Below are 14,508 nucleotides of genomic sequence, written 5' to 3'. Positions count from 1 at the left end.
TAACTAGGGGAGGAGGGATGTTATTTGTAAATGAAAGCTTTTAATTTTGGATACTTATCAAATACGCTGTTGTATATGGCGAATTTATTTCTGCTTCTTCATTTATGTAGAAAATAATATTACGCCAGACAACTGCACCAATTAATCTCAAACTTGAGAAGTTTGTTTAAGTAGTTTTTTATTTTATAAATGACAACCGATTTAACCGCCTAGTGTCGATAAAAACTTAACCCATTTTTCAATAATCGAAAATAAAACCAATAAAAAGTGTTTATTATTGGCGATCATATCCAGAAGGTGGTCGTTGTTGATGGAAGAGGGAATGAAAAGAAACCAAACAATTAACTTTCAAATATTTATTTACCACTTAACACAAATAAATAATTGAGAAATAATAATTACAACATATAAGTTTTAGATATAAATCCGTATACAGGGTTACAGGAAAAGTCGTGCTAGATCCGTTAAGGGCGTGGAGTACTCATCATTTCTGACTTATTTTACTATGAAACACCCTACCCTAAACTTAACCCTTTTCGAGATATTTGACTTTTATTTTTTTTATTCAAAATTACCGATTTTTAGGCTACTAAATTTAATTTTGTTTATTTTGTGTGTCTTATTATTACAATTATTGCATTTTTACATGTGTGATAAGATGCTTTAGGACCTCAATCATTAAAATAGTGAATAAGTTAATTCAATACGCCGTAGTAGAAAAGAGAAAGTTAAGAAATTAAAAAAAAATTAGAAAGTTTATTTTTCTCTAAGGGATATCTAAAAAAAATATTATGGCAGTTGATCGGCAGATAAGTTATAAAATATCTACATCATTCATCAGCTATCTAACAAGGTATAACAATCTAGGATTTGTATTGCATTTCGTGGAAAAAAAAAGTAGTTGGGACGCTCCAGTCAGCAGTTCTAACGGTCCCGCGCCTATTGTCCTTAAGTTAAGACGCACCGTGCGAGTGAGACAAGCGACGGTTTATGTAGGTGCGAATGAAAGAAAAAATATTGTAAAGATATCACGGGATATTGTTTTGTTTGTCAGTCTGCTTTTGTGCTTCGTACATAGTAGATGTGATATCGTTTTGCTCTTTTTCTTGACTTGGCTGTGATTCTGGACTGTTTTTTCCGATTTGTGACTACTGTGCTTGTTAACCGGACTTTGATTTGTACTTGTGCTACGGAAGTGTTGAAGATGACGTCGTACATACCTGAGGAATATGCTGATATGCTTATTTGTTACGGATACTGCGATTGTGTGTCTGCGCAAGCTCGCAACGAATACATAGCTCGATTCCCCGGTCGTCGAGTGCCGGATGTGGCTGTTTTTGACAGAGTTTATCGGAGACTTCGAGAAACTGGCTCTATTTTGAGACGAAATACAGACATGGGCAGACCACGAATTAATGACGACGAAGAACAGGACAATGAGATAGTGCAACGCTTTCGAGCGGATCCGACTACTTCCACTAATATTGTTGCCCGTGATCTGGGACTTTCGCAATGAAGAGTGTGGTTTACAGTGCATACTGCTGGCCTATACCCGTACCATTACACGCCGGTACACACTATTGAAGAAGGAGACCCCGCGAGAAGGTTGGACTTCTGCAGATTTATGCTAAATGCTGACGTAGAAGACCCAGATTTTGTAAGAAATATCTTGTGGACAGATGAATCCAAATTTGATAAAGATGGCATAACTAATTATCACAACGCGCATTACTGGGCCCCAAAAGAACTTAGGAATCCCAATAAGAAAAGAGTGAAGCGTTCCCAACGAAGATTCAGCGTGAATGTGTGGATGGGTATTATCTCCAATCATTTGATTGGACCTTACTTTCTCCCGGACAATCTAAATGGGGAAAGTTACGAAATTTTTTTGAGAGGAGACTTGAGTGATTTGCTGGATGATCTGCCACTCAACTTGATCAGGGACATGTGGTTCCAACATGATGGCCATTTCAGGAGAAGTGTCAGAGACTGGCTGGACACAAATTATCCAAACAAATGGATAGGACGAGGTGGGCCGTTGCCATGGCCAGCAAGAAGTCCGGACCTAACCCCCATGGATTTTCATGTGTGGGGGCGCATGAAAAGTCTTGTCTACAGCGAGTCAAATCCAGTTTCGTCTGTGGAAGAGTTAAAAGAAAGGATTGTGGATGCAGCAAATCAAATGAGGACAACGTTGACCACTGGAGTAGTGAAGACTGGTCTCCGTAGAAGAATGCGACAATGTATTAGAAACAGAGGCGGCCATGTTGAACATGAACTGTAGAATAACAAAAAGTTGTGTGAAAACCTGATTTAATAAATACTTTGCATGCTTACCTATTGTTTTGTTATACTTTTTAGGGCTAAGTATTAATTTTCTCCTCCACTATCGCCTATGAAACTAAGTTTTTTCAAAGCATTTAAATAAAACCCTAGATTGTTATACCTTGTTAGATAGCTGATTAAACGTAGATATTTTATAACTTATCTGCCGATCAACTGCCATAATATTTTTTTTAGATATCCCTTAGAGAAAAATAAACTTTCTAATTTTTTTTTAATTTCTTGACTTTCTCTTTTCTACTACGGCGTATTGAATTAACTTATTCACTATTTTAATGTTTGAGGTCCTAAAGCATCTTATCACACATGTAAAAATGCAATAATTATAATAATAAGACACACAAAATAAACAAAATTAAATTTAGTAGCCTAAAAATCGGCAATTTTGAATAAAAAAAATAAAAGTCAAATATCTCGAAAAGGGTAGGGTGTTTCATAGTAAAATAAGTCAGAAATGATGAGTACTCCACGCCCTTAACGGATCTAGCACGACTTTTCCTGTAACCCTGTATACATAAGTAATGACACGCAAAACCTTTTTGTTCAAAACGCCAAGCAGTAACGTGAACGTTACTGCGTTCCGGTTGGTGAAATTACAGGCACTTGGGACTTGTCAACTTATGTCTCAGGGCGACGGGCGCAGTGAGATATAATCTTTGCGATTTAAAGAGCACCTGTTTTTTACTGTAACCGTATCGTCACTCCTCTGTATGATATCCTCCCCCCTAAAATCCCGTTAATATCATCTTTCTCCTAACGTTAATCCACCCCCTTTGTATATGCCCTGAGTAAATTTATTTAAAAAACAATTTGTTCCTGTGATAGTCTAAGTTCTCTGTTGTTGTAGATTCCCTTCTCAGTGATATTTATCGAAATCCACCGCTCAAATTTTGAGTAAAAAACGCATGTGTTCCTTCACTCAACAATGGCAGAAACATCGATGGAGCTATAACATTATAAAGAAAAACAAAGCTCTGAATGCAACTGTTCTCCACGACTTGTTCGTCACGTCATTTGGTATTATTAAAAAAATGCGAATATAGACGGACTAAAGTTTTTTCTTCAGTTGGTACAATGCTGGGATTACCTATGGTGCTGGGCGCAGGGTCGACTTTCTACATAGTTTTCGACGTAGACTTGGACCTTATGTTGTGGATATTCCAAAGATGCGAACGAAGCGTTACGCTTCCACATTTATAGGGCAAACGGCTATAGAGTGGATTTCCCTGCCTGCAGACTTGTTCCCTGAACGTTATAGCTTGCACCTTTTCAAGGCAAGAGTGAAAAGGCATTATTAGGTGTGCATGCTCCATCGTCGCTTTCCATCAGGTGCGATGGAGGTCAAATGCGCACTTACATTTGAATAAAAAAAATCTCTGAGTTTTATTGTGGCAGTGCTAATTGTATAGTCTGTCTTTTTGAAGATGGAAGTAAAATGGCAGTTCATTACGCAAAAAATTGCAACCAGCTAGTGATTGCAGTCGATAAATATTCCATCGACTGTCGATTGAATGTTGGTCGTAACCAGATGCGCGATGAAATTCGTGTCGTATAAATGCGCCCTTATTATTTCGACTCATCCGTAGAACAAAGGTCTATGTGCAAGACTACTTGTTCTCAGGACATAATACATTTCGTTCGTTCTACTTCGCTGTGGATCAGGTTAGATTGACCGTTTTTCGATTTTATAATTTCGAAACGAAATAAGATATATAATTTCTCAAAACATCTTTACATAAGCCTTAGTTTGAATAACGAAATTGTTCTCGAAACGTACTTATTCTCTTTTCGCTATACAATCACATCGGACTCTGTTCTTCGGATGAGTCGATTTCGTGATATTTATTGAACTCCATTGATTTTTATTGCAAAATAATTAGGTACGAAATCAATGGCTACCACGTCAATGAACAGCTACCGTATGATTTCGTCCCGTGACAATTTAAATTAAGCCTTAAGGCAACACTAATAAATAACTTTATTTTTATTTCATCAAAATCTATAGTCCATCTGTTTAGGTACTTAAATAAATGTAAACAATCTTGAGATGTCTATTTAATGAAATATACATTTATAAAATGATTTTCCCTTACCTTCAAATACAAAATACAAATGCTTAGCTTCATATGAAATTGCATGCCTATTTTTATACCTATTGATTTGTAAAGCATGTGTTTCAATAAAAAGATGTATCAAGATTGTTTACATTTAGTTAAGTACCTAAACAAATGGACTGTAGCAACGCACTACACGTCAGTTGTATATCCGACTATTTATTATAGAAAATTGTAACGTCGAATTACAACATAGTATGTATTCAACAGCTTAATAAAATTAGAATAGCACCGAAGATTGACCTTTAAAAAGTACTCTACTGTAGAACCTCATGCTATAACCCGCTGTCTCCGGTTCGTTTCTTCAACAAATCCACGTGGCTATCATCAAAAGGAATAAGGCAGGTAATTTGTGGCACTTCTAGAATTGTTAGCTCTATTATGCAGTATAGGATCTGTAACGAGTCCTTTGCTTTTTGCAGGGCCTGAAATGGATTAAAAGATTTTATATTTAGAATGGATTTTTTATCTTTCTCTTATGCACATTGACTTACAAATAAATGGACGACGGGTCTAATACAAAAACCACGAAAAAAATGTCCCAAGTCAACCTATTCGAAATTTAAATTGTAATGTCATCGCAGTATCGCGCTGTCAGTGGAACAAATGAAGACTAAAGCGGAGTGTCGCGCTCTGTATACGATTTTAGCGCCTTACAAGTGCGGACACTTTTTAGCGCGGACCCGACGTCCATATAATTGTAAGTCAATGCTTATGCATGACATGGTGAAACTACAGGCTCGTCGGACTACAGTACTGGCACGCTATGATGGCCGTTTTAACAGATTACAATATTGAGATGATACATTACATTAACAGTGGATGGTACCTCCTTTTAAGCTTATCAAAGCCTGTGTCAGGAGGCACCGCTCTTCCATAGCTATAAATGCACATTTAACATTTTTAACTTATACTAATTTAATATTTAATTTTTGCATTTCCAAACAAGGAAAAACAAACAATTTTTTAACAATTTTCAACATTCTTAACATCTAATTTTAAATTTAATTTGTAATCAAATGCGAGTCACATCTATAAGTTTTTAGGTTTATAACTAGTATTGCAAGTGGTAGCTGATTAAAACGTTTTAATAAAACGAAAATAAAAATGTTTACCTACTTAATTAATACCTATATCGTTAATTCGAAACTGCTTTGTTTTGTATTGAGCTATGACGCGAGTTTGCCAGAGGTAGAAGTTGTGCTGGCCAGCTATCCCATTAGTGACGATCGTATTAGATTTCATTTTAAAAAATTTCGAATTTCGAAAAACAAATGCCGAATTGAGTCATAAAATTATACATCCATAAATTTTACTGCACGTCACTATTGACAACAATGTTCAATTAGTTCCTTCAACGTAAAAGGTCTGAGTGACAACTGCTGTGGACAAGTCTGTCGCTTACCACCAGGTAAACAACACCGTTCGTCCTGTCACTTCATATCATACAAAACAAAAACACGTGAGAAAGAGAACACGTGAGCGGTCGTCCCTCTCTGACTGAATATAATTCGAATCTAACGATTGAAATCCACTTGCCACCCTTGTCAACGTATCGTTGGCATATTCCATATATACATACTTGTAGTATGAATGTAGTGCTGAAGCCTGTCGACGATACTCCATAAACACAAATTTATAAAGTACACAGTGCAGATGTTTGCGGACGAAGGATAGGCTACAAGTACCAAACATATTTAATTGAGAACAGATTTGAGGTAAGGGTTAATACCCACCTTTGTGGAGCACGCCTCAGGCGATCTAGTCACAGAAAATTTAGAAAGAAAAAAAAATAATTGAAAAATTAAATAATATTGTGAGGGCAGAAAACCTTTTAGCGATCAAGACCACTTTACAAAGTCATAGCAACTGACCTACTACATTTTTTATTACCTGGACAAAATGTTGCCAGTTTAAAAAAGTTTTAAATATCAGGATGTTGCACCAACATGATATTAAATTATTTTTTGTGAAATTACTAGTGGAGTTTGTTACAATTATAGACAAAATTGGAACACTTAGAAAAATTAACTGCGATCCGGTTGGATTCAAGCCAACGTTTCCCAGCAAATCATGCCAGACGTTGGCGAAGCGGTACAGCGCACATACACATTGATACGAGAAGAAAAATATCTGCCACAGGGCATCAACCGGCAAAAAACGATGCTCGCGCGAATAATTCATGGCCTTGCATTCAAATTTTTCAGTCGAAATATTAGACTTAATAAACAGATTTTAGGAGCAGCATATCTCTTTGTGAAAGAGTTCGTCCAGAGAAGTACTGCCACCTTACCTATTTCTGCCGCCAAGCAGTAATGGGAGCATTACTGCGTTCCGGTTTGTAGGGTAAGGGAGCTGGTGAAATTATAGGCACACGGGACTTGTCAACTTACGTCGTATGGTGAAGAGCGCAGTGGCAGTGCCCCACAGATCTTTGCGATTTAAAGCTCTGAGTGGCACTGCAACTGTTATGAACAGGTGTGTAGCTTACCATCACATCGTCGGTCCCATCACTGGACATTATAAGAAAGAAACAGAAAGTAATATAACAAAATTCAAACTCACCTCAACAGCTTTAGCCTTTAACACTGGGTTGTTTACCATCTGTTTCTTCAATTGGTTCATCTCCTGGGGGGTGAACCCAACCAATTTAGAAAGTACGTTGCTTGTGAAGTCCGCGTCAATACTGCCCGTGCCGTCTACTATTGTGCACTTTAGACTCCATCCGTCTTTACCTACAGACAACTGGGATCGAAGAAATTTATTATAAGTATAGGAAATTAATATTCCTTCATACCTCCTCATCCAGCGCCCACAATGTAAACCGTTGGATCACAGTGGTCGACAGTTACGTTTGTTAATATTTAGTGTCTTCGGGATCATTATGGACTTTGGAAGAATGTAAGCGATATCACTTCGAACTGGTTTTAGCATTATGGTGTAACCAACGATATCTATGTACTAGCGTACTAGATGCGGCTTTCCATACACGCTGTTTCACTGATGTGCGGTAGAAAACACAACATTTCAATATCATAGATGAATAAGCAACAGAGCGTTCTGACTACACGATAACATAGCAGGGATAATATTATGAATAAAATAGTGAATATGGTTACCATATAAAAATTTAAAGAATATAAAAAACTAGTCTGCATGGTATAAAGATCTTTGCCTTTCCGTGAATACATAACATAACGTCAATAATTTCAACAACTGGATTGTATTTTTTTTTCTTTTACTAATTTATCTTTTTTGTAATATAATAATTATAAATAGTAAGCGGAAATGAAATAAAATTTACTATGCAACTAATAGCGACTTTGCCAGGGACTTTACATTAACCCATTCCCCAACTAGGAATAAATATCATTGATAAACCTTAAATCTTATCTGCCTGCCTAAATCATTCCCAATAGGTATAGACCGTCGCCTCTGTCCACGGTACTACGGTACCGATACTCTTTGACAAAATTCAACCCTAAAACAAAACTCTATTGATAGTATTTTGTTCGGAACACGTAGTTGCTGTAAATGTTCTTGTTTGATTGAAGTTGTTAGGTGGAACATTGGTTATTGGTTTTTGTCAGTGATTTGACAAGACGGCTATAATGCAGTAGCGGATAGAATACATTTTCTTTTTAAATAAGCTCTAAACTTCACTTGTATTAGTGATACAACAGATTGGAAAAAAATGGTTTTGCTTGTAAACTCACCTTTGACAAAAGCTTCATAATCTGTCCTTTAACTTTAAAAACTCTTCCCGCTCTCTCACTTACACTCAATTCGTTAATTTGTTTAATAAACACAAACGGTTCTGCCGACACTACTACTGGTTCTTTAGGTCCTTCGATCCTAGATCTTTCTTCTCTATCGAATTTTGCTTCCATTTCATTCAAATAATCTTCGTCTTCGAAAACCAAATCATTGTCTTCCGGATAATCACTTGACGCATTCAATTCCATTTTCAATTTCTTTTCCGGTTTATTACCAGAATCTTGTAACGGCCTTTTCCCAGAATTTTCCATTTGGGAATCTATTCTATTTCTCTCGTTATTTGTGTATGTAGAAGGTCTATTATCGAATTGGGCTTCAATGGCTTCTAATTGGTCAAAATCTATGTCGTCATCATTGAAAGCTGACACTTGAATGCTCGTGACTCTTGCGACAGGTCTCGAGTCTTCAACGCTCAGGTTATGTTGGTCGGTGCGTGATGGCATTTGTGTATGCGGAGCTGGGAGAGTGGCATTGCGAGGTTGTGTTATTGTTGTGTTTTGGTCAGGTTCTGTGGGATATTTAAAAATAGTACATTATAGCAGAGACCGAGAAGTAAGAGATTACTGAACGAGTATTTATGGCGTGACACAGCTATGGAAAACTAAGGGCAATTTCAATCAAAATAATTTAGCTTTAGTAACAGGATCAAAACTGAATTCAATGGCAATAAAAAATTATAACCAATTAAACGATCACTTCAAAAATGAACAACGCGATAAAATTTTTTATAAAGTTGTAAAGCAATTTCTGCTAAATAAATGTTTTTAGTCCTTGAAAGAATTTTTTAGTGATTAGATATTATTGTATTTAATAAAATTAATAGACTGATAACTAGATTGAATGATTGTATTAGATTAAAATCTGTCTCTGTCTCCAGACATTGCTACGCCCTTCTGGGTTTCGTGTTTCATATACATAGAATTATATATAGAATATTGTCTGATTGTAAAATTTAATATTTAAATAAATAAATAAAATTAAATAAAATAAGAATTCAATATTGTAAATGAGATATTTTGCTTCATGGACACATTATTTTAGTTTTAAAAGTAATTAATACTGCATTCAAAGACTTTAACAAAGAATCGAAACGATCCAATGTGGAAAAGTCTGTATTTTTATGAAGAGACATAAGTTGACAAGTCCAAGTCAAGTTTAATGTAATTCTGTAATAATTAAATTTGCCAAATTTCTTTCTATAATAATTTAACAGTATATATATTATTACTAATATTAACTTTTAAGTGACATTGTAACTTACACTATGGGTCCAAGTGGCTTGAAATAAATGAATTATTATTATATTCTATAATTATTTTACTAATAAGTGTTTGGTTGGACGTGGAACGATATGAGCTTTGGTACTGGCTAATGGTATTATTGGCTAAGACAACCAACCTTGCGTGACAGGCAGGCCGAGTTTGCTAGATACTAGACCAGCCAGTGAATTAGATATCGCTATTTCTTGAACTTCACCACCTAGCAATTCGATCATGCTTTCTGTCAGGAGAAGAACGCCTCGGCGGCATTCTACGGGACCTGTTAATAATAATATAATATATTAATACAAAGATCGAACACTCAGAAAACTCAGAAAAAATTCCTTCGGTCCGGTCGGATTCGAACCGACGTCTTTTTGCATACCGTGCCAGACGCTATACCAACTAAGCCAAGGAACGAACCAACGGACCTCGCGAATTTTTCTATGTGCTTGCGTCGTGTCTTTGTACTTGGTCTTTCAACGACTTTTTAGTCGTAGCGCCATCTATGAGAAATCTATGACAGATTTATCACCCAGTTAGTACCTTTACAGCTACCAGTCCTGGCGAGAGATGTCGCTATTCACTGTATTAATTAAATTTTTATTGAATTGATATTCAATTTTTTTTTTTGTGAAATTACTCCACTAGTTTGTTATAATTATTAATACAAAGATCGAACACTCAGAAACTTTCTGAGCGTTTTTTCTTACAAAGACACGACGCAAGCACATAGAAAAATTCGTGAGGTCCGTTGGTTCGTTCCGTGGCTTAGTTGGTATAGCGTCTGGCACGGTATGCAAGAAGACGTCGGTTCGAATCCGACCGGATCGAAGGAATTTTTTAATCGCAAAGATCTGAGGCTGCTCCCGCCACCCTGAGACATAAGTTGACAAGTCCCATATGCCTGTAATTTCACCAGAATCGTTACCCTTCAAAACCGGAAAGCAGTACTGTGATCATTACTGCTTGGCAGCAGAACTAGGTAAGGTGACAGTACTTCGCTGGACGAACTCTTTCACAAGGAGCGATTCCACTAATAAACTTTACCTTTAATAAGAATTTTGCAGCCTGGTGTTATGTCACAACTGAGGTTCCTCATCGGCTTGTACTCAATTGCTGATAAAGTTTGCACACCATCAGTTAGGTAGAGTTTTATCATTCTGAAAATTTTATGCTATCATTATGATCATCCTCAATTACACGTCCTACTGCTAGGTCTACTCTAAGAGCGGTGATTCCATCAAATGTGGCATATCTTCGAGTCTGTTACAAAATTGACACAGTCAGCCTATTTAACGCACGCACAGATATTGTCAGGAAAAATACTTCAGCAGCTTGATTTTGATTGCCTCTCCCGATCGGAAACTGCGTCTTTTCCGAGTCGAGGCGCATAATTGCGATTCACACTGGATGGCGATTTCTAATCGGAATTATAGTTGATTTAACTCACAAACTAAAAAGATATAGTTGGAATCAGGTTCATCTTCTCGCTCAGAAACCCATCTGATTTCGAGACTACCCGATCGGGTCGATTCCAATTTGAATCAAAATTAGGACGCAGTTATGATTTTGTACAGTCAAGAGCACGTCAAGCTTGACACTTTAAACTTTGGACCGTTCTTATCGTAAGCGGCATAGAGTTGGATTTAAATCTTAAGTGTCAAGCTTTACATGCTCTTGACCCTGTACAATAAAACATAAAAGTACTTTAGTTTTCAAGTTTATAATTTAAAATTTATAACTTAATTAAAAAAGTAGTTGTTTCTATCACTATAGTTTGATTAACTTCATAAAAAATTGGTTTGCAAATAATAAGTACTTCTTAGTTATGAGTAAACTATATAATAAGTAGGCAGTTTTATATACTTTTAAACTTTCATGTTACATTGTAATAACATTTGAAATGGGAATAAACGCGTTTAAATAGTTAGGCACGGTAGACTCAGTTTCTTATAAGGATATTTAAAGAATCGGGACAGCAGAAGTTGGTCAAATTTAATAAGATATATTTTTTTTTTTATGACAACTTTTGCTGTATTAATTAAATTTTTATTGAATTGATATTCAATTATTTTTTGTGAAATTACTCCACTAGTTTGTTATAATTATTAATACAAAGATCGAACACTCAGAAAAAACACCCAGAAAAAATTCCTTTGACCCGGGTGGATTCGAACCGACGTCTTCTTGCATACCGTGCCAGACGCTATACCAACTAAGCCACGGAACGAACCAACGGACCTCACGAATTTTTCTATGTGCTTGCGTCGTGTCTTTGTACTTGGTCTTTCAACGACTTTTTAGTCGTAGCGCCATCTATGATAATCTATGACAGATTTATCACCCAGTTAGTACCTTTACAGCTACTATGGCTTAGTTGGTATAGCGTCTGACACGGTATGCAAGAAGACGTCGGTTCGAATCCGACCGGATCGAAGGAATTTTTTCTGAGTGTTCGATCTTTGTATTAATAATTATAACTTTTGCTGTCCCAATTTTTTTCTTCCTATACAATGAAGTCGTCCTTATAAGAAACTGAGTCTATTAGCATTAGAAAAAAATAGTAAATTTTATTCATTTTATCATTCACTTACAATTATATGGACGTCGTGTCCGCGCTAAAAAGTGTCCGAACTTGTAAGGCGTTAAAATCGTATACAGAGCGTCAAACTCCGCTTTAGTCTTCATTTGTTCGACTGACAGCGCGATACTGCGATGACATTACAATTTAAATTTTGAATAGGTTGACTTGGGACATTTTTTTCGTGGTTTTTGTATTAGACCCGTCGTCCATTTATTTGTAAGTCAATGCATTTTGTATGAAAAAATATTTAAGAAATTTGATCAACTTCTGCTGTCCCGACTTTTTCATCCCATACAATGAAATGATCCCTTCTAAAAAGATTTTCATCAATTTTATTCATTTTTATGGACAACTCATGCATGACCAAGAAACTGACTATGCCTAAATTGTTTTCAAAAAGACTTAATGGTTCCTAAGACAGGTTCCTTGTATCTTCTATGATTTCGCCATATTATCCCATTAAAAAAAAAACACTATATAATTGATTTATCTCATTAGCAATCTTTTTTAGTACAACACCTTGGTCCTTTGTTCCATATGTTTGATGTGTAACTAACTAGCAATTACGATACTATGTTTAAAAGACAAGTTTTGTAAAATAATTGTCAGTAAAAACGACAACTGTTTGTTGATTTTGATATTTCGCATTTTATTTTTAATATTCTGGGCTTTCAGAGGGAAGTAGTCAACCTACAATTCATTATTTGATTTAAGCACATAATTACTCTGCTTATTGGTAATTAGACAAAATGCTTTAAACATATTTGTATGCTTTTACACATTATGAATGAATAAATGTACAGCTTGTTTGTTCAAAATCCTTGTTTAGGAAGCATAAGATTTAATAAAGAATTTAAGTAACAATTCTCTCATTACCTATGACTTGGTACCTTATCATCAAAGTTTGTGGTGGCCTCTACATTCTCCATGTTCACTTTCTGCAGTTTCAAGTATTGTTGGTAGGCAGGTGTGCCTAGAATAAACACCAATACACATATAGCTACTTGTACCTACATTTTATGGAAGGGTTAATTCTAGCACTAAATAAATCTATATCATGTAAGTAGACCTAGAAAGACCAACCGGTCCAAAAGTACCAAGAATAAACAGGTGTGTATGAAAAGTAATATGAATGAAGAGAGCAGAAAAAATAAGTTAACGGTTTGGTTATATATAAAAAATGGATTTTTAGAATTATAAGGACACACATTTATTCATATGGAAAATATGGAGAATGGTTGGCACCAGCAGACATTGAAGATGTCTTTTTTTAATCACAAGCCACAACTTACCATGTTTTTACTTGTGTTGTAATAAATAAACAACCAGTTTTATTTATAATTGATGAATCCTGAGAGACTGTGTGATAGGGATCTCTTGGTTAAGAAGCCTATCATATCATTGGCAGCTGCCTGTGCTTAATCACCTTCATGAAAAAATATGGAACAATTTCTCTAAGTCAAGTTTTATGTGAATATGGCTCTGTTGTTTTTTACAATGATTTCAGCTATGTCAGGGTTGAATAGAGTAACCAGATACTGACTTATCACATTCGGGACAATTTTACTACAGTAAGGGAGACGGGCCTTCTGCTACTAGAACTAATTTGTCAGAGGGCCATCCATCTAATTTGACAGTCATAACACAGTTGCAACATTGTTTTCTACCATCTATTGGAAGTTTTTACATCATTCACAATCAATATTTCGACATTCCTTCGCTCGCCTACAGCACTGAGTCTGGGGGAAGTTCTTTTATGATAAGGATTCTGGTAAATTTGTAAAAATAACTTCTCAGTGTTTGGAAGTCTAATTACTGGACACATGACAAGACAAAAATTCCGGGACAATTCGGGATTTGCCGGTCATCTGGCAAGCATAGAGTTGAAAGTCCATACTCCTTACAATGATGAGACAAATTGACGGTTATTGAATGATCTATCTAGATTGTGTAGAAAGGTACACTTGATACACTAATTAGACAACGATAGACTTACCAATATCAAGACAAGCGTTAATTTGCAACACAAATCGTCCATTTAGGGTAGTTTTCAGCTGATTCTTCAAATTAGCCGGCAAAGAACCAGGACAAATGTCTTTCAAATCATTCAACAACCATTGTTCTTTAGCCAAGTTTTGTATCTCTCTTTCGTTATAATTAGTGCTGCTATCCTCAGTTAGATACTCTATGCATCTGTGAAACACAAATAAATATATAGATTCTAAACAAATAATTGGAGAAATATAAAAAAAAAGCAGGAACGTACCCAGCCAACCATTCATCGTCGACAAACATGTGATGCGAAGCTAAATATGTACGCACGGAATTTAAAAGACTACTCGTAGACATTTTCTTATTGATTGAATCAGCTTTCAGTACAACACCGGGTAAATATTATAAAAAATTTGGTCATTTCGGCAAACACTTC

At 35.8% G+C, this 14,508-nt stretch overlaps 2 protein-coding genes across 2 annotated transcripts; one reads left to right on the top strand and one right to left on the bottom strand.

Annotated features, from left to right (window-relative positions):
- The first annotated feature begins 1,204 nt into the window (after positions 1 to 1,204).
- Positions 1,205 to 2,284, top strand: LOC113231490. The gene is made up of 2 exons (XM_026465816.1): positions 1,205 to 1,493; positions 1,533 to 2,284. Exons 1-2 carry the CDS (start codon positions 1,205 to 1,207, stop codon positions 2,282 to 2,284), a joined length of 1,041 nt encoding a protein of 346 aa, XP_026321601.1.
- A 2,180-nt stretch (positions 2,285 to 4,464) lies between these two features.
- LOC113231408 (recQ-mediated genome instability protein 1-like) lies at positions 4,465 to 14,465 on the bottom strand. Its single transcript, XM_026465716.1, has 8 exons — positions 14,347 to 14,465; positions 14,077 to 14,273; positions 12,957 to 13,053; positions 10,544 to 10,656; positions 9,633 to 9,773; positions 8,174 to 8,742; positions 7,023 to 7,202; positions 4,465 to 4,882 (listed from the first exon to the last, which is right to left on the bottom strand). The coding sequence occupies exons 1-8, from the start codon at positions 14,427 to 14,429 to the stop codon at positions 4,733 to 4,735; spliced, it is 1,530 nt and encodes a 509-aa protein (XP_026321501.1). The 5' UTR covers positions 14,430 to 14,465; the 3' UTR covers positions 4,465 to 4,732.
- Between the last annotated feature and the right edge of the window lie 43 nt (positions 14,466 to 14,508).

This window comes from Hyposmocoma kahamanoa, unplaced genomic scaffold (genome assembly GCF_003589595.1).
Source record: "Hyposmocoma kahamanoa isolate Upper Pololo Valley unplaced genomic scaffold, ASM358959v1 65, whole genome shotgun sequence".
Lineage (NCBI taxonomy): Eukaryota > Metazoa > Arthropoda > Insecta > Lepidoptera > Cosmopterigidae > Hyposmocoma > Hyposmocoma kahamanoa.
This window is presented reverse-complemented; position numbering and strand designations above follow the sequence as displayed.

Bases quoted from the DNA above. Each gene is read 5' to 3' on its own strand.
- LOC113231490 (XM_026465816.1), top strand. From the start codon at position 1,205: ATGACGTCGTACATACCTGAGGAATATGCTGATATGCTTATTTGTTAC. The intron at 1,494-1,532 runs GTGATCTGGGAC...TGTGGTTTACAG, and splicing joins TTCCACTAATATTGTTGCCC to TGCATACTGCTGGCCTATAC.
- LOC113231408 (XM_026465716.1), bottom strand. From the start codon at position 14,429: ATGTCTACGAGTAGTCTTTTAAATTCCGTGCGTACATATTTAGCTTCG. The intron at 8,743-9,632 runs GTTGGTTGTCTT...AATATCCCACAG, and splicing joins CGGCCTGCCTGTCACGCAAG to AACCTGACCAAAACACAACA. The intron at 4,883-7,022 runs GTGAGTTTGAAT...AATCCATTTCAG, and splicing joins TAAAGGCTAAAGCTGTTGAG to GCCCTGCAAAAAGCAAAGGA.